Source organism: Harpia harpyja, chromosome 1 (assembly GCF_026419915.1).
Source record: "Harpia harpyja isolate bHarHar1 chromosome 1, bHarHar1 primary haplotype, whole genome shotgun sequence".
Lineage (NCBI taxonomy): Eukaryota > Metazoa > Chordata > Aves > Accipitriformes > Accipitridae > Harpia > Harpia harpyja.
In genome coordinates this window covers 45,158,692-45,178,275 of record NC_068940.1, presented here as the reverse complement: position 1 = coordinate 45,178,275, position 19,584 = coordinate 45,158,692, and the positions used below count along the sequence as shown (strand labels likewise).

General features: G+C 43.9%; 3 protein-coding genes across 7 annotated transcripts in view; all 3 read right to left on the bottom strand.

The window, feature by feature from the left end:
* Window positions 1-3,588, bottom strand: part of MAP1LC3A (microtubule associated protein 1 light chain 3 alpha) — a 35,423-nt gene extending 31,835 nt beyond the window's left edge. Inside the window, exons 1-2 of the mRNA XM_052789460.1 lie at window positions 3,541-3,588; window positions 1,441-1,873 (exon numbers count right to left, since the gene is read on the bottom strand). Coding sequence (XP_052645420.1) covers window positions 1,441-1,873; window positions 3,541-3,588 — 481 coding nt within the window. The remainder of the gene's footprint in view (window positions 1-1,440; window positions 1,874-3,540) is intronic.
* A 3,499-nt stretch (window positions 3,589-7,087) lies between these two features.
* Window positions 7,088-12,665, bottom strand: DYNLRB1 (dynein light chain roadblock-type 1). Of its 2 annotated transcripts, none has more exons than XM_052790298.1 (4): window positions 12,555-12,665; window positions 9,636-9,711; window positions 8,704-8,877; window positions 7,088-7,607 (listed from the first exon to the last, which is right to left on the bottom strand). In XM_052790298.1, the coding sequence occupies exons 1-4, from the start codon at window positions 12,555-12,557 to the stop codon at window positions 7,564-7,566; spliced, it is 297 nt and encodes a 98-aa protein (XP_052646258.1). In that variant the 5' UTR covers window positions 12,558-12,665; the 3' UTR covers window positions 7,088-7,563. The 2 variants fall into 2 exon arrangements, with proteins under 2 accessions (XP_052646258.1, XP_052646269.1); XM_052790309.1 differs by having other exon boundaries at window positions 8,710-8,877.
* ITCH (itchy E3 ubiquitin protein ligase) overlaps window positions 9,637-19,584 on the bottom strand; it is a 71,791-nt gene continuing 61,843 nt past the window's right edge. For all 4 annotated transcript variants that reach the window (XM_052790263.1, XM_052790279.1, XM_052790271.1 and 1 more), the window contains 2 exons: window positions 18,929-19,067; window positions 9,637-9,711 (listed from right to left, as the gene is read on the bottom strand). In XM_052790263.1, the coding sequence (XP_052646223.1) occupies window positions 18,968-19,067 (100 nt within the window). In that variant the 3' untranslated portion in view covers window positions 9,637-9,711; window positions 18,929-18,967. The remainder of the gene's footprint in view (window positions 9,712-18,928; window positions 19,068-19,584) is intronic.

The following is a 19,584-nucleotide window of genomic DNA, read 5'->3' as shown; positions in this document are numbered from 1 at the left end:
TCTTGTTTGTGCATGTTCACTCGGCTCGGTCGCTGTGGCAGGAGAAGCCTGGGTAAGCATTCAAGGCCAGAAGGGTTGCACCAATAAATTACCAAATATTTACAGTTTCCAAGAGAGCAGCGAGGGGTTGAATCAGCAGTTCAGTAGGAAAAAGCTCAAATTTTAAAACTCCCATAGGAAACATGCCCTCACCTGCATCTGGACAGTATCTGACACAAAATGAGGCCTCGTTTGGCATGAATACATCGATTTCAGCATTAGTCAAGCAGTAAAGCTCAACTGATACCCCCCTTGGGATGTAACCTGCCAGAAACATGCACCTTTCCCAATGCTAGCTAGCAAAGGTCAAGAGAAGCAGCAGTTGATGTTTCATCTGATTTCACTATCAGGTCTGGCAATCAAATCTGGTACCTTCTATGGTCACTTCCTTGTCATTTGAGTTTTCCCACCACGTACATTTAACAAAGGGACGGGTATGACGTGAGCATTAACTCTTCTGGGTCTCAGGGACAATTAGAGAGGGTGTATCAAATTCTTGGAACAACTACTACTCTAATGCTAACTAGATGGGGAGCACGGAAGGTAGTTTTTGAAGAGGGCATTGTGCTCTGACACCCAAAAGCGTCAAGACTGGACCCAGGGAAAGAGTGAAACAAGAACATTTACCTCTTGGCTACTACCCTCGCCCTGTAGATTTCAGAGCCCCCCACAGTCATCACCTCACCCCAGTCACTCGGATGGATACACAAGATGGGAGACAGGAGGGCGATGGCTCGGCAAACACCACACACGCGTTTCTTGCCCTCAACTATAGCAGCTGCCCTTCCAACCACGCTCGTCCTGGACAAATTCGCTGTTCCACGCTTTATAAAAACTGCAGGCTTGTTGAGCGACCGCCTCCCCTGTCGAGGGGTAACGACCAAAATGGGCAGAGACGTACTTTGGTGAAGAGTAACGCTCTGCACGCTTCGGCCGTGAGGCACCGGGGCCGGTGAGGTACCGGGGCCGGCCTGTGCTCGGGAGCACGCCCGCCAAGCAGGCGCAGGGCTCCTGCACACCCGCGGGGTGAGGCTCCAAACGCCCCCCAGCCCGCGACCCCTCCTCCAGCTCTACCGCCTGGTGTCGTGTGTGTCCCCCAGCCCGGGGCTGCTGTCCCAGCCGCACGGCCCGCGACCCGCTGCGGCCCCCGGTGCGGGGGTCGGCGCCCCGCCGCGCTGCCGGCCGGGATGACATCATCGCGCGGCGGCTGCGGCACCGCCACCCCCCCCCCCCCCCGATTCCCCTTCCCGCGGCCCGGCTTCTCCCGGCGGCGGCCGACCCTCCGGCCGCACCAGGGCACGGGGGGGGCGGGGGGAAGTTCACCCCGAAGGTCAGCGCGGCGGGGAGGGCGCGGGAACCCCCACCCAGCCCCAGCCCCACCCCCGCCCCCGCCCGGCTCACCGAAGGTGCGGCGCTGCTTGAAGGGCCGGTCCGAGGGCATGGCGGTCGGGGGGGGGGGGGGGGGGGTGTGGGGGGCGACGGGCCGGGCCGGGCCGGGCCGGGGCGCGGGTGCCGGCGGACGGCTCCGTCTGGCGCCGCGGCCTGCGCTGGGGCTGCGGCGGAGCGGGCCGGTGACGTCACCGCGGCACGCCCGGCAGGGGCGGGGCTTGCCTCCCGAGGAGGGGAGGGCGTGGCCAGGCCCCCGGGTGTTCTGGCGGGGGAGCGGCCCCCGCCGGAAGGGAGCGAGCTGTCGGTGGTTCCGCGGGTGACGGCACAGCTCGGGCCCTTCTGCCGCCCACCCCCGCTCTGATGAGCGGACTGCCAGCAGCAGCAGCAGCAGCAGCCGCCTCTCTGCAAACGCTGCTTGTGAGCGCCGACCGTCGCGCGCGGGGGTCTGGGACGGTTCCCCTCAGAGGGGTGTTTTTTTCTCGTCATCAGCACGCAGCAACCGCACCGGCCCTTTGTGCTGCGAACACGAGAGAGAGAGACGTCACCATGGCTTGAAAGGCCGTTTCTAGTCCGTAAGGAACGCGATGACAGAGCACGGCTGTTTACCAAGAGGACGTGGCGGTTTCTTCAGAGGCTGGGCCCAAACGTCAGCAGGTCTCTTGCTTCAGTCAGAGAAGAGCAACCAGAGGGCCTTGTCTGGCGACAGCAGAAGCACAACCTGGGCTGCGATTTTGAGAGGTGCTGGAAGGACAGAGGTGTCAATGACTCCAGCACTGTGTGGCTGCCTCTGGAGATCTCGGCTCAAACGTCTCCCCAGTGTTACCGCTGGCTCCCCTTAGCCAGCACTGGGGGGAGGGAAGCATCCATGGGGGGATGCCAGCTGAGGCAGTTCAGACCGTGGGTCCATCTGTGAACTTCTACAGTCAACAAACCTGCACGTAAACCAGTCTCACCAAGATAATCAGGTATTTGCAATTCCCACGGCTACCTCTATCATTTCTCAACTAATGAGCCTGTTGTTTTCCCTACTGCATTCAGAGCCTGGATATTTTAAAGACCCCAGCACAACTACAAATAGGGCAGGCTATTTCTGGAGCTACTGTAAATGAATCAAAAAACAACTGCAAACAGAATGTCAATGTTTCACAAAGAGCCATATTTAATATTCCCCCTCAATGTATGCCGCAACACAAGCTGTATTCTGCCGAAGCAATGGTTCATTGTTTACAGTGAATTGGCATGGAACACCAGTGAATGCAAAATGTTAAAGGATTAAGTACAACCTTGGTAAAAAAAGACGTGAAAGATGCATCTATTAAAAAACTGCTTCAATTATTACAAGTGTTACCAATTAAAATAATCAAACAAATTCTTTTCTCCTTGTAGAGTTTACCCAAGAAAGGAAGCAATTACTTTCATGGCTAACATAATGGATTTTCCTTGACCAAGCAGTAGTTAATTAAACACATACTGGTAAGGAAGTGTAAACTCTTCAGATCCACTTTTATGATTAAGATACAGGTAGAGGCATTCATTTCCAATATAGATCCTTTTAATCAGAAAATAGGTAAGGGAAAGCGGTAATGTTGAATTAGACATGGCAAGCTGATCAACTTTACAGACTGCATCCTCAGGCAAAGGATTTTTTATTACCATTGTTATAAAGCGTTAACCCCTTTTTGATGAGAGGCATGAGGAACTCTTTGGGACCATAATTCCACAGAAGATTATTCATACACCCGGGGTGGGAGAAAAGACGCTGGTTCATAGAAGCTCTGGAGCTTCTCAGCATGTTAATGTACTTAAAAAATGGGGCATGGATCAAGGAAGTTTTACTTCTAATCCAGCAGAGTATGATTTATACACTTCTTCCTTCAGCCCTCGGCTTTCCTGAAAAATCTTGCACACACTAATACCTCTCTTGCCTATTCTTACTGATGTCATTGGCAAAACTCCTTATTTAAGGAGGTGCACTTCAGATCCAAAAAACCCCAGAGCAGTCAAAGGTTTAAAGATGGAAGGAACCAGCTGTAACAACCCAGCACCAGCAAGCTGTCCTAGCATGACCTAGATCAACAGCAAGCTTTACGTATAGCATGCCAGTATTCATACAGGGTAAACGCCGCTGATAATAAGCACCCCAGATGCTTGTGAAACCATGCTAGCGGAGGGAAATCTCCCCGAAGGAATCCTGTCACACTGGTAAAGGAAGTGTGTTTTTGTCAACAGAAATCGTGTTGATGCTCAGGCTTCTGCTGACATGGCAGTGTTTGTCAGAGCTCACTGCCCCTGCACACCCCAGCTGCCACAGCTTTTCCTACAGATTATACTGGTTCAAGGAGCTGCTCTAGCTCTACTAACATAAGGCCAGCCTGTATTGGTGTAACTATCTATGCCAGACTTTCATCCCCTTCAGATGTAGCTATACATAACAAAAGTGCTAAGACAAGATCAAACATAAACGTCCTGTATGTGAAGAGGAGCACTGCACAACCAGAGCTGAGCCATCTCAGGCAGACGAAGAGTTGCTTGGGAGGGTGCTGGAGCAAACACAAGCTGGAGCAACTTAAAAGAGCTGCTCTAAGACCCATAGAAGATGAGTTTCTACAAGCCTAGCTTTTGCAGTATTAATATGTTATCACCTCCATTCCTCTGCCAGAGACTTATCTCAAGAGCAGAGTCAGCACAAGAGAGCGCATCCTTCGGCCTCAAGTGCTGCTGTTGACAGCCCAGAGCCATACCTCAAACTTCCTTTCATTAGCGTGTTAATGCATTAGGGTTTGTTTCCCACATCTCAGCAGCAGATGCTTCCTCTGCCTTCAGAGAGGGATCCACGAAAACTGACTTCTCCAAGACAGCAAATTAGGCCAGTCTCCAGCCACAATACAAAGCAGCTCTAAGGCACAGATCGCAAAGGTTATTCCATCCCTCCTTTGAACCACGTCGTCATGCTTTCTGGCTAGAAAAAAGGACTAGAACCATAATGCTTATTTTGCCATTCTTCCTCAATTTGACAATAATTTTATCATATGAATGAGTAGGCCCAGACTCAGCAAACACAGGACAAGAAGCAGAACTTCATCCCATCTCTTTCTTGACCCTCTTTAAGTTAACTAAGGAAAAGTGAAATCCTCCTCTAACTTGCATACAGAGCAATTGCTTCTGGTCAGATCTCTGTGACTCTCTAATGCTCCTGATCCGAGTAAGACACTTTTTCTCCACAGTATCTAAATGGAAATCGTTGTTCTTCAGCTTCATCCAGCCCTCCCCCTTTTTTTTAAAAAAAAAGTGAATTAACTTTGAATGCTAGTGTAAAGGTAGCACTAGCACGGCATAAGCAAGGCCCTGCCCTGAGCAGATGGATTTGACAAGCTCCTCCAGACTCCAAAACCAGCTTCTTCAAGACCACTTTATTCAAATTCCTGAGTATATTTCAGGTCAGACTGCTAACAGTCCTTGAAAAAAAACCAAACAAAACCAAAACACCCCCCCCCCCCCGAATCAACCCCCAACCCCCCTCCAAAACCCCAAACAATCAGCATATAGCAGGAACTCAGTCATTTCACTGCACATTTATGATCTAACACAATGCAGAAAATGGGCATGATCTTTGTTTTGCAACAGGGTTATTTATTACAGTTTGTTTAAAGAAAAAAACACCTCAACATTCTCTGTCCCAAAGTCAGACATGACACAAAACCACTGGTAGAACAGCTATCCTAAAGGAAGTGTCCAAAAGAATGCTGGACACTAAAGAAATCCTTCACTGTTCAAAAGAGTAACACTGACACCTACTAGGGAAAGCCAAAACACGTAAGCAGGTCACCACTTCCCAGGAAACGATTTCTCTGCCTATGAACAACAAAAGATAGAGAAAATAACCGAAGTCACATTTTTCTTCTGCCTTGCTTCACTATTCAGCTATTATCCAGAGACTTCAGCTTGCTGGAAATCATTTTTTTGGAGACAGCACTCAATTAAATTATGACAGATCACATGCATTATATAAGCTGCTGTGTATCAGGAACTACTCCAAACACAGAGCATGATTTCAGACCCTATTCATTGGTTTGATGGTGTGGCTTAAACCAAGATGCAGTAATAAAAGGGCCAGTGAATACATGCTATGCAAGTTATCTGTCAGTTTTCTACAACTAGGAGATGGATGTTTACATCAGTCACTTCTTGGCACAAAATGTGATCCCAGGGCTACACCAGTTTAGTGTGGTCAGACATATGCTGATGGGAGAAACAGTTCATAAACTGAGTAACAGCCAACACCGAGTCACGTTGACAGCTGAGATACCCAAAATACTGCAAAGCACCCTCACCCAGATGCTGCAGGACTGAGCACAGATCTCAAAAAGCATTTCTGAACTTCATGGTCATAAACACTACCTAAAAAATTAGACACAGTCTATAAATTAATGCCCAAGTCTGAACATGCACAGAAAACAAATGCTGAGCATACAGGTTATCTTAGCTGTTTGAGTCACCACATACCCACCCCATCACTTTGTGCTCTGAAATCCAGAAAAGCATCCAAGTCAGCACTGACATTTTTACTAAAGACTCCAAAACTGCACTGCAGCCAATTGCCTGAAATACCCCCTAACCTGCTGAGATTATCCACAAATTCTTAGTCTGTTCCTCAGTACAGAACTGGACAGGTAGCACATGTTCCTACTACTCCATGTAATTTTGAAAGAGCAGGGCTAACTCCCTTCTGCTAGCAGAGATATATGAGTCAGGAGTGATCCCTCACCAGCACAAGAAACAGCATCCCCTAATAAAACTGCAGGTATTCAATCAAAGTTCTTTCTTTAATTGCACACTATGTTTCATGCCTGTAGGCTGTGCCTCTTTGCTCAGGTGCACATTGGGAGAAATTCCTTTTCAGGCTGGTAAAACACTTCTATCACAAGCAGTCTGAGGCCAGGCATGTGATGAGGCTGAAGCACAAGCAGGCAGCTACACTACCTGCAAGCCCCCCCTTCTCTGTGGGACAAACGAGACTGGGGAAGGAACCAGGCTCTCTGAACACTGCTCCCTGCTGTAGCAGTTAGCTGTATTGAGCTACCTGAGTATGCAACGAAAATGCAGTGCAAGCCAATATGCATCATTTCTGAATCTGGGCTATGGCGTTCTGCACATCACTAAGACTCTTCAGTACAAGCCAGAGTTCTGTCTGTCACACACGTCACAAACATATTCAATGCAGACATTCTGCACAAATTCTTGAGCTCTGCATGCAATTAAAAGGCTCTTTCAAGACTACAGAAATAACCCCTTTATTATTTTGGAGGAACCAGATGACCTTTTTTGTCCTTAATGGCCATCAATAAAAAATTACTAAAGGAGGATACCAGATCAAATTGGCTGCTGAACTGTGATAGTATGAGAGCTCCAACAGGCAGTCTTGATGGCCTTACTTAGCCACAGCACTTCTCTGTCTGAAACAAAAAGGAAGTGGTAGGAAAATGCTCTAACATAGGAGGCAATTCTAAGTACATTGCACATGCACTTAGACTAAATCCTTGTTTAGAGAAAGCAACAGAAGAGTAAAAATAGTCCTAGGATGGTTCTGGTTTTTGAAGAAAAAAATCAATCATGGGAATAATTAAAATCTTCAGAAGGAAAACACATAAGACAAAAACAGTCACTGATGACACTTTTTAATTTGATATTGTCAGACTTTTTCAAAGTAACTTGTAAAACCAACAGAGTAAGACACAACTAGAGGATAGGCAAGTTTCATATTTACAGTCATTGAAAAGCAGTAGTGTAAAAGCATATCTCAAATAGTGGTGACAGAAGCATGGAAACATACAAAGAATAATCTTTTTTAGAACATTATTAGAATTTTATTATATTACCTTCTTAACTATTAAAAGAATCTGTTGCATTTTTTACTGCCTGATTCTAATTCATCAACTCCTCCTCGAAACAACTTGTGATACCAAAAAAAAAAAAGCCACTTTTTTCTGTTTGTAAACAACAAAAACACCTGCTTTTGTTTTTCCAGACATTATTGAAGTGGCACAACAGAATTAACACTAATGCTCTATTCTTTACCATTAAATTAAAAAAAACCAGTCGGGCAAAGGGAAAAAAAAACAGACCAAGTCAGCGTAATCATTCAGTTGGGTTCTGGATGACAATCAGGAAGTAGTCTTTATCTGGAGGAAAAAAAAAAGAAAGTATTCTTTCATTGCTGATGTTTGTTCACAGCAACAATAAATTTCAGCATTTTTTCATATCTCACTGATACACTGTGGAAACTAGAGTTCTGACATTCATTCTCAATGAGCAAAAGAGGCTTGGCATGTCAGATCACTTATAATTTTTATGAGTCTTACTGAGAAAAAGTCTCAGTTTTAGAAACTGCATGCTCCCAAGCCAATTGAATTTAATCCAGCTTGTGCCTAGGAAATAACAGTAACTGGCACATGCAATGATGGAATCAAAATAGGTGGTACAAGACAGTGATTTCCCTTATCTCACAGGCAGACTGCTGGGCTGCAGCTGTATTTTTTCTGGAGCAATGCTTATTCCTCTCTTTTCATCCTTCAATATGGAAATTAGAAGGTGCCTCAGCATAAACCCCAGAGCCTGTCTTAAGATCTGCCTTGACCAGTCCTTGCAGAGCAGTCTACTGCAGCCTCTCCATCAGCACAATCCCACCATGGAGCCAATGCAGTATGAAGGCACAAAGCTGAGTTCCTGCCACATTAGTGAACTGTACCCATCTCATTGCTTCCCGTTTCATAATTTGCTGAAATACTGAGGATGTTTCCTGAAAAGAAGGTTGCTGCTGCTATATTCTACAACTCATGATTACAGCTACAATATGCTCTATTACTTTTCTCTGAACTGGAAAAATCTGTTAAACTGTTTTGCTTTATCACTTAGTCTACAGTTCTGAACTGAAATTGCTCTCAAAACATATTCCTTTCCAACTCTTGTGGTTTTATACTGAAAAACACAAAACATGAGAGGCTGCAACACGGTCTCGAACACTATTGAACACTTTCTACTTTGATCAACATGAAATGAGGAAAGTGACTTCCCACATTCAAACATGAAAAAGCAAACTTAGGTCAGTGATAAAAGCTTTCAACTCTGACGAAAGCAAAACAGCTTCTTGGAAAAGAAGAGATTATACAATATGAAAAAAACCAGCAGGCAGAACTCTTCTCTCAGGCTGACACAGCGTCAGTCTCATGAGAAAAGAATTCTGCTGGATTCGCTGATGCCTGCTTTCATGCCACTCACTTTTACCTGGTGCAACCATGATTTCATTTTTCTTGGAGCGGATCCGCAGGAATGTGAGGTCATTCTGGGGATCAATGTCTCGCACAGTGCTCCTTGCCTTCATGATGAAGCTGTGCATGAGGCCCGCATACTGAATTGTTGTGGAGTTGTCCATAGTACTTTTGATAGGAATACCTGCAAGAAACAGGGGACAGCAAGGGTCAGTGACATAACTCCAGAACTAACCCCGCCTTGGGCATCATCAGGTCCAGCTGGGGTGGCTATTTAACCTAAGCAGATGTTGTCACTACACCAGGCATTAGGAGTGTTCTTTTTAAAGGCTTAGAAGAACATGAACAGAAATGAGATGTGGAAAGGCTACGATCTGGAACCACAGGTGTAGGTGAGAACAACTGTTTATCTCTAGTAGCATCAGTGCTTTTCTTTTCCTTTTTCATTTATTTGTTTTTTTATGAGATCTATACATAGAAATAAATAGTAACAAAAATAAATATCTGTGGGGAGACAGGAAATACCAATGTTTCAATCTTGTTCTCCTGACTGGGGACAGCTTTTCCTTTCAGAAAGGCTCCTGAACATCACAGTTAAATGATATTCAAGTAAGCTGGGCTGGGATCAGTGTTGATTATAGAGGACATCAGCTGCTGCATAAAGGCTTTGACAGAACACAGGCTCAAACACTGGCATAACTCAAATATTTCTAAGCTTTTGCAATTTATTTTATTTCCTAAAATAATAAAGTGAGCTTGCAGAACAGCAGAAATAGGAACCCAATTTTCTCTTGTTGCCTAACTATTGTCCATCTGCTTTGGCGACAGGAAAACCTTTGCTAAAGACAGACTGTAATCTAAATGCAAGTAGTACAATCAGTGGTCCTTAAAGTGCATGTTTAGAATAAGTTACATCTCAGAAAACCGAGACTGACACAGTACCTTCAGAATTAACAACAATGATTCCCTGCACTCCTTTTTGGCTCTGAATTCGCTTCAGTGTTTCTTCCACCTCAGCCTGCAAACAGAGAAAGCACAAATCAATAGAGGATTTCAGCTGTTACTTGCTTTCCACCAAAGCTTTGAGATAATGTGTCTGAAAATAAAGCTGCACAAAGATGATTCAAACAAATACTACCTACACCATTCTGTACAGCAAAGCGTCTGTACTTTGGTTACTACCTTTTCTGCATGACCTTTTCAGTTGTTTTCTATCTGTCTTCACTCTTCACTCATTTGTGATTATAATCTTGTGGAAACCTGGAACTCCCCTCTAATCTTTCCCTCTCTCCTCCTCCCCAACCCTCCCACAACCTCACGCATCAGTTCCTTACTGTAGGCTTGCAACCAGAAGCCTGCTTCATCAGACTGCTACAATTTAGGTGTCAAGCAAAAATCGTGTATGAAAATATACATGGAATTTATGAAAAACATAGAAAAAGATACATTCTGGGTGCAAAACTACCTTCCCTTATATAAAATGAATGCTAAGAGCAATTACAAATAAGAAAAGTCAGGGGGAAAACAATGAATAAATGCTATTTGTTTATAATTACAAATCCTGCTGGGATAGCTACAAGATTATAACCACTAACAATAATTTAGAGCTTTGCAAAATCAACTTAACAAAAAAAAGGAAAAATGAAAACTGAAGGCCAAGGCAGCAGTCCCTTTTCCTTCTCTGTAAAAACCACCATCAACAGAAGAGCTTTCAAACCCTTCTGCACAACTTCCTTTGCTACAAGACATCAATCAAAATTTAGCTACAGGTTTTCTAAAACCTCAGCACCTGAGCTGCTTTCCACAGCTGGGTGAATATTTGGCATTTTTTATTCCCACTAAAGGAAACAGAGACAGGCAGCATCTTTCAGATCCTGCATGACAGAGTCCCACAGAAATGGTCTAGGATGGAAGACAGGTATCACCTGAACTCAGGAAAGGTGACTTCCACCCAGCAGCAAAGCAGCACAGTCATGTTATAAGCCTTGTTCCCTGGGAAGAGGACTTCTCCTAACAAAACAACATGGCCTCAACCTGAGAACTACTAGCAAACTTCCTGCAGAGTGCTGTTAGTTTAAGTAGCTTGGAGTAACACAAACTGTTGCAGGTAAGAGATGGTACCACCTGAGTTTGTCTTTATGAAGCAGAGTTTTTCTGTCTTACTCAGCATAGAAAAATTCAGTCATTTCAACAAAACTCCTGATTATTTTTGAATGCTGGACTATTTTCAAGTGGAAGACAAGGGAAGGGAAACAAAGAACAAACTACAGGGTGTACAAATGCTGAGAGAAATATGGCGGCACACTGTTAAATCCGAAATAATTTCCTGACTTCTTACTAGCAGTATTTAAGTCCTGATTCATTAAATACTTTCCTTCATTGGACCTTAACAAACCTATCTGGATGCAATGAAGCATCCACAGAGAATGATATTGATTTTTAATTTCTTCTAACAACCAACAGATAATCTAACACACAAGGTGGAATGATCTGCTCTAACAGTTTACTGCTCTTGACATAGGAAGGTCTTGCTCCTCCTGTTCTTACTCCGACACGCACATACCACTTCACACACACTAGCTATGGTGCTTGTCCAACACCCCTGCAAGCCAGTTCAACTCACCAGACTAGCAAAAATATTACTGAGAAAAAATTTATAAATTTAACTTGTGAAACAAACAAAAACTATCTTAATAAAGGGTTGAATAACTACAAGAAACAGTATATGGAGAAGGAGAGATGCACTCTAGAAAAGGAGAGTAAATACTCCCCCATCACCCATCTGCTCTTATATAACCTTTGCTGTATGTACAACAGTAGCCTTTATCTTCCTGTTTTCATCTAGAAAGCTTTAACTCCTGGGTTTGCCTAAAAAATATGTCTTATTAGACCATTTTAATTTTCCACCTACAACTTAGGTCAGTACTTATTTCTTTAGAAGTTTTTCCACATATTTTGATCCCAAATTTCATGAGTGCATGTGTGCTAGCCAACAATACATTCGAACAGGAAGCAACCTTCAATGCAATTACAATAAAATAAATACGTTCCAGGTTCCACAGGATATTAAACAGCCAGATGTCTTAAGCAGTCTTTTTTCCTGATTGCTTTCCGCTTCAGGAGTTGTAACCCGGTAGCCGTAAGAAATGCAAAGATTTTCCTCTCAACGTATCTTCAGCCTGCCATCCCACGGCGCTATTTCAGTACTTGACAGGGTTAACTGAAGGTTTATGGGAACGATACGCTTTCCGCCGCAATGATTTTGGGACAGAAGCCCACGGCCAGCACTGCCGGGCAGGCTGGGCTCAGCTGTCACGGTGAAACCCCCCCGTGACAAAGCAGGGGCCTCCCGAGCTGCCCGACTCGGCCGCTGCCCTGTGAAACACCGGCGAGCCGCAGGAGACAAGAAACCTCCCGGCACAACACCCACTCAACAAGAAAGGGCCAGACGCGCGCGTTCCCAGCACAGAAACCGAGCCCCAGGCAGACTGGGAGGGGATTGAGAGACACCGGAGAGAGATCAAACAACTGCCCACAGCTGGGTCCCGCTTCTACTCAGTGCAGGGCACCGGCCGGCCCGGACACCCGCCCGGGGCGGGGGCAGCCCCTCTGGCCGAGGGGGTCCGAGGACCGGTCCTCTCCGCCTCGGTCTGCGGGCGCTGGCGGTAGCGCCAACAGGCCGGAGCCCCCGGGGGCAGGGCGAGAGAGGTGGCACGGGGCCTGCCCAGGCGGCACGGGGCCCCCCGGGCCTGGCCGCGGGGCAGCGCCAGACGGGAGGGGATGCCCCGGCCCCGGGGGGGTGACACGGCCCCGCTCCCGCCGGCCCGGGCAGACCCCAGCGCCCGCCGCGGCCTCACCCACCATCTCGAGCCGCCGCCGCCGCCTCTCCGCCCAGTCACGGCGCCGCGCGCATGCGCCGCCCGCTCCGCCAATCCGCGGGGAGGAGCGGCGGGCGGGCCGGCCGTCACGACGTAGGCCCTGCCCTGGAAGTACTTGTCCCACGGCGGGGCGGAGGGGGGAACCGAATGGCGGCGTTTCCGCGGTAAAGCCCCGCCCGGATCGCCTCAGGGCCCGGTGGGGGCGGGTCCGGGGCAGCCGCTGCGGGCGGGGAGCCGTCGCTTGGCGGCTGTCGGGTCCTTGATTCCGCGTAAGGGCCGTTGGTCTAAACCCTCACAACTTTACCCCTCAAATAAAGCAAAGAGTTGACACACACCGCCGGTGCGCGAGGCGCCGGGCAGAGCGGGAATGGTCAGTCCAGGCCCCACTGCCGCGGGCAGGCATCACGCACCCCTAAAACTGCCGGGCTGGTGGGAACCTACCTGCCGCGGCCCCTAGGAAGTGAGGTGAGGCGGTAAGGGTGTCTGCTGCCAGTATGGCTCAACTGCGTGTAGTTAGACAACCTAACCCATAGTGGTTGGTGTGATGGATTGCTTTCTAGGCTGCACAGACTGTGACTGTGATCTGCTGCCTAAAAATTGCCTCTAGTGCTATTTGAAGTTGCTTAGATTATCTGAGAAAACAGATGGGAGATCCATGCCTACATGAAGAAGGAGCTGGAAGACTAGCAAAGATAGTTTAGGACTCAGATGGCACTTGCTATATCTCGTGGAGATTTGTACACATAATTCACATGTAGACACTACCCATGACCATTCAGGGGAATGACAATATATCACAGGTACCATGTGACTGCTGTTTAATCAAGGTGTATCTAAATAATAGTATAATTAATCAAAGTACATATAATCAATATGTTGTTAATGTACATGTATTCAATGTGCATTTAACCATATGTATATTGTCTTGTCCACTGGAAATACTATAGGCACCTCTTCAGGAACTGTAATTTTATTAATGAGATTAGGATGTTAGAGTGTGTTGTGCAAGAGATTCTTCAGACCTAAGTCCAGTAAACGCTCAGCCCGCCTATATAGGGCCATGTCCTGTGTTCTGAAGGCAAAACGAAGTAACACACTCGTGCACCCTATCAAACACAGCCCTAGCTAGTGTTACACAATAGTAGCAGTTGGTACTTTCCCCCTTTCAACTGGAATCCAGGCTATGCTTGATTTCAGTGCTGCTTCTTTCAGCACTAGCCCCGTGCAAGCAGAAAACTGCCATTCAGCTAACACTCGGCTCCTCTCAACAGTTACAGAAAGCAGGTGTTTGTTGGGTAAAAAGTAGAAGCGTGACCTCATAAAGTATTTTTGGGGTTTTTTCTAAGATACTCTGAAAACCAGGATTTGACATAGCAGATAAGCTCACTGGTCCTTCAAATCTGGCAGGGACTACTTTCTGCTCAGAGAAAACAGAAGATTTGTCCAACAAACCCTGTCATTCTTGCACTACTGTAGAGCTGACAGGTTGAGAGTGGACATGAGATCAGGCACCTTCAGAGATCAGACACAAATCCTTCTTTAGGATTCAAGAGATGCTGCTATTTTCTCTTCTAGTGGATATTTACAGCTCTGCAACCTAATTAATTTAAATTCTAATCTCACTTACCAGTCCAGCAGTAAGTTTTAAAGCTTGCTTACAGAAAACTCATTCTACCATAGATTGATTCCACTTCTAGTCCCACCAACGATGACAAGATTTGGTCAATAGGTAAGCAGTGCAGAGCTGCTATTAGAGACCTAAACCAAACAAGGTTTTGTTTAAACTAAACAAGTACTCCCCATCTTGCCAACTACAAACCCATCAATAACCCCACCCAGGACTGGTACAGACATTAGCAGCATCATCACAGAACAAAATAGTGAGGAACTAACGCAATGGTGCAACTGAGGTGTACATTTATCATACCATACATTTACCGTGCATTGCACTGTGATTCTGTTTTAGTTCCTTTGCCCCCCCCCCCCTTTAAACTTCAGATATATGTGAAATATCCTCATAGCTGTACTAACTTAAAACTACCCAAAGCAGTGTCAAATTTTGGGTTTACACAACTTACTAGCATGCTTTTAAGTGATCTCATCCAAATCATGGAGGAAGCAACTCAAAACCAACCTCCCCTGCTGCAGAAAAAAGGCAGTTATTATTGCATATATTTACTTGGCATAGAAAAGCATACGTGGGATTTGCTGCTACTAACAAAATTGTAATAACTGAGCCTGCGTGAACATCTGGGAAAATATGCAGAGTGAAAACCCAGTGGGAAGGTCTGCAGCAAAGAAGATTACCCTCAGTGGAGGACGATCAGTTTAGGGAACATTTGAACAAACTGAATGCAAACAAGTTCATGAGACCTGATGGGATGTACCTGTGAGTGCTGAGGGAGCTGGCCAATGTCATTGTAAAGCCGATCCCAATTATCTTTGAAAGGTTGAGGCAATCAGGGGAGGTTCCTGATGACAGAAAGAATGTAAATAACCGCTTCTCCTTTCAAGGAGGAGGATTAGGGTAACTACAAGGCTGGCCAGTCTCATCTGAGCTTCTTTCCCCTCCTTCCTGTCACCCTGTCATTCCTAAACAGAAAACACAAACTTGCACAGTCATACCTCATTTTTGTTATCACTGCAATAGTGGTACAAGAAAACGTTAAAGCTGTGGCTCCTGCAGAACCTTTCTCCAGACCATCTCCCTCAGAGTACCACCACTAACAGACCAGCAGCCTCACTGTCTCCTTGGGGCAGCATCCCCAGCACCATGAGCACTAAAAAATTCAGGAATTGTTGTATTTGCAGTTTCTAACCAGTCACAGACAGCTGTGTCTGAAATCTCCTAATGAAGTTCCAATGCAACCAACAATAGCAGAAGAGGTCTCAGGAAAGAAACATTCCTAAAGAACTTTGCTAGAAGGACAACTTCAGGCAGCCTAAGCCCTCATCCCCCAAAAAGCAGACAGACAATTTATTTGCACACGGATGCTTCATAACGCAGAAGAACAACGACGAGACTACCAGCTCTTTAAGTAGTTTTATAAAAGTATTTGACTTACTGAGATACTGTTACAGTTACCTGAGTATTTGAAATTACAATGCAAGGAAATTTCAACAATGAATTTCAGTACAGTATTTTACAATCCAGTGCTGCTGATCCCAGTTTATATACGAGTTCACTAGAGCACATATACACAAACAGTGATTCTTGAAGAAAATTAAAAGACACCACAAAAAGGGGGCTGGAGATACCAATATAACAGAGAGAGCTGAGATTACAAATCCAGCGCAGCATGTAATAAAAATGCAAACAAACAAAAAAAAAACCCAAGCATTTTTTTTGTTTTACTTTTCTCAGAATAATAAAAAAAGCTTTTTTTTTTTTTAAAACACAAGTAACTGGATTAAAAAAAAAAAGAAATTCCATACTAGATCAGATGAAGACATGATGCATTTACTGTGCATTTCATTAGTATATTAACATTTCCTGAGCTACCCACAACAATAAGGCTTTGTTAATTCTTAGATCAGTGGCTCAGCATTTAATTTTCTCATGTCATTCTCATAAGGCAAAATTCTAAATAAAAGGTATTTTAATAGTTGAAAACTAGGATCAATTGACAGTTGCGTATGAATATACATTTGTGACATACTATGAATTTATGCAGCTTGGGTTGCTAAATAATTTGAAGTAGTGGGAGACAAATTCGTTAATCTCTGCTGAAAATCTTACTTGGAAGTCCAATTCATAATAACCTATTATCTGGGATACCAGATGATGTGGGCTCATCCACATGTTGTTTTCACCAGATCCCTATAAAGAACAGAAAAGTGCACCAGTGGCTTACATTAATTCCTTTTTATTTCTGCACAACACGCTGTAAAAAATTAACAATTTGTTAGCATTCACAATGCTGACAAAGTAAAATGCCTAAGTAATCTTAACCTCTGACTTCAGAAACATTGCCAATTTAACACAGTAAAGTTGCTTTGTATTTTTTATATTTTGGCCAAATCCAATGTTTCACAGATTATTCCCCCCTGCCCCCCTCTTTATTTGCAACATTTTAAAATCATATCTGGTGCTTGGGATATCCAGCCCCCTTTCCCCCATCCTAATACAGCAGAAGAGACATATAAACATGCCATTTAAATTAAAGAAAGAAAAATGGAGTAAGTGGAATCCCGGACTGCAAAAATATATACAAGCATTTACCTTTTTCCTGAACTAAACATTTCAGCCATAAAAATATTAAACAGCCATACCCTATAGAACTAGGGCTAAGGCTATTTCAATTATAACTATTCTTTATTTTAAAAATATAGGGCTGAAAGCCTTTTGGGTGATATTTATACATTAACAATAGTTCTAGGTTCCCTACATGAATCATAAAGCATTATGCAGAACACAGACTATTTTTCATAGCTTAATCTTGCATTATCTTGCTTAATTTAATCTCTCTTGTAAATATGTTAGATAACTACATTTCATTGTAAGAATTAATATAAACAGAAAATATTTATAAGGCTTTTTTCTCCTCATGAGCTGTATGCTGTAATATATCCATCAAATGTTTTGAAGTTGGCAGATTTTCCTCCTAGCAAAACCATGAAGTCAGGTTAGTTCTCACCATCCATGAAACTGTAAAAGAGGGTCACTTCTGCATCATCAGAAACTTTTCCTTGCCTTTCTTAGAATATGCATGACAAAAGAGCTATTCACTCTAAAGTCTAATCATTCTGCCTTCCAATAAGCATTTATGACTTTGTATGACCCAAAAAACTCTTGAAGTCAGTTAAAAACTGTAGTGTCTTGGTTATTCTTAGGCCTGAATCAGTTTTTCCCTCTTATAGTTTAGACAGAAGGGACAGCAGGAAAGAAATACTCTTTTCAAGACTGGAAGTTCAGTTCTATGGTTTCCCACTGTCCTGTTTCAGCTCCAGTATCTAGAAGCCTCTTAAAAACAGCTCCTGTCCCAATGCTTTGAGCTGCAGTTATGCTTTACTATGTGCTACACGCTATTTCAAGTGTCACGTCTCTTACTATGGCTAACAGCTCATCTCATTGAAGTTTGCTTTCCTCCCTTCAGATAGGGCAAGAGCTGACCATACCCAAAAAGTGCATTCAGTCTAAAGGAGCAGTAAAATGCAAAATGTTATTGTAAACCAGAAGAGAATTGAATATGAACAGATTCTAAAAGGAAGTAAAAGATCTTATTAATACAATAGGAACTCACTACAAAAGTTACTAGCTCTAAGCAGCTTAGGGTGAATTAGCTTAGAAACCTCCCCCAAAAACTTTAGTTTCAGTCTTTATAGAACTATTTACTGATGCTCCAGCTTTTATAAAATCTGTAATCCGTGTCTGAACTTTCTAATCCTCTTAGCCTTAGCCAGTATCCCATATCAGTTCGTCAGCAAAAATGATAAGTATTATCATTTTCTGAATCCAGTTGTTTTGTACCTCTTCCTGAGAACCCAATATTGTCTTCAGAGCAAACTGGCTGCAATATTGAAGAATAACACTGAGAATAATGTCTGTTAACACTTTTGACAAGAAACATCAGTCTGCAAACAGGAATCTAAATGGAATCAGTGCAATCCCAGGTGGTCTTGTCTTTTGCAAAACTAGTGAAGTACCACAGTGTTAAGATCGATTTAAAAGTTAAATGTGTTACACAGAAAAAGATCAGAATTCTTCTGAGGGCACACAGAAATGTTCCAACAACTTTGGGTGGGTGTCTGTTTTGCTGAAATTAGCAGGATTGGGAAAAAACAAAGCAAAGCTATGCCCTGGATTTGTGCCACAGTTTGACATCCCCTTAACAGCAGCTTGAATCCAGCTGGCATGTGAGCAGATTCCAAGCAGGGAAAAAACAGTCTGGCCACACTTGAGTTAGAAAAAAGGGGCTTAAGCAATGAATTTGCTCACGGTACACAGAGGATGGTTACAAGCTGGCTCTAATAACCCTGCTGTAAAGAGGCTTATGATGATGCTGCAGCATTGCAGCTACCAATGAACTTCCCAGTGCATCAGTAGCAAAAAATGCTACTAAAAAGGAAAGACAAAACTATTGTTAAAAATCTGTCAGTCATTAAGGACACATTCTAATTAATGAATGGTAAAACAAAGCAGAGCCCAAAGCTGTATTAAACCTCTACTTAGGTCATAATTCATTTGTAGCCATATCTGCTCATTTGATTTCTGAAAGTGCTCAGTAGAAATCCAGAGTTAATGTGGATAAAACCTCAGGATAACATCCATTTACTTACACATTAGTATTGTTAAATAAATCCAAGTCAAGTCTACTTTACAATGAAGTGTGCAACAAGCAGAAGTGAAGAACATACATCGTGTTGAGTTCACATTCTTCAAGGTGCAAATTTTAGCTATTCTTGCCCAAATCCTTCTGTTTCTTCAATTGCGAACAACAGCTTTTCCTTCAACTGCTCGTAATTCTTATAGGGTGGAAGGTCTAAGCGATTGAAACTGAAAATAAAGAAGAAACTTAAGTACTGAAAAATAATTAAACCATCACAAAAAAAAATCCATTATGAATACGGGTAATTAAACTTTTTGCTGTGTAGATGGATACCTGGATTTATACCCTGTGAAGAGCTGACCACTGACAAAAAATTATATATTTCTGAAAGCAAAAGTCAGAGTTCAAGTGCTTGAACAGTGATAGTTTTCTAGAAATGCAGTGTACGAGGTAAGAAGTTTCACTAACTTTTCCTAGTTGTTAACTAGAGACACCATTCACATTTGAAGTTTTAAATTTGTGTGGTTTTACTAACCACTAATACACCTGAGGAACTGAATATAAGCTACCTTTTCTTTAGGGAAGGGAGAGTGAATGTGGCTACTTCACTGTCAAGATGCAGTGTAGTGATATAAACCCCAAATTCTTTAGACAGTACTGTTTATTACTTTAAATTTTCAGTAATACACAAATCCATGGAATTTACAATGGAATCTACTCCATGCCACAAGAGTTTTTCAAAAG

Excerpts from the sequence above, each read along its gene's own strand:
- DYNLRB1 (XM_052790298.1), bottom strand. Across the intron at positions 8,878-9,635 it reads CATTGTTGTTAATTCTGAAG|GTATTCCTATCAAAAGTACT; the intron begins GTACTGTGTCAG and ends TGTTTCTTGCAG. Across the intron at positions 7,608-8,703 it reads CATGGTTGCACCAGGTAAAA|ATAAAGACTACTTCCTGATT; the intron begins GTGAGTGGCATG and ends TTTTTCCTCCAG.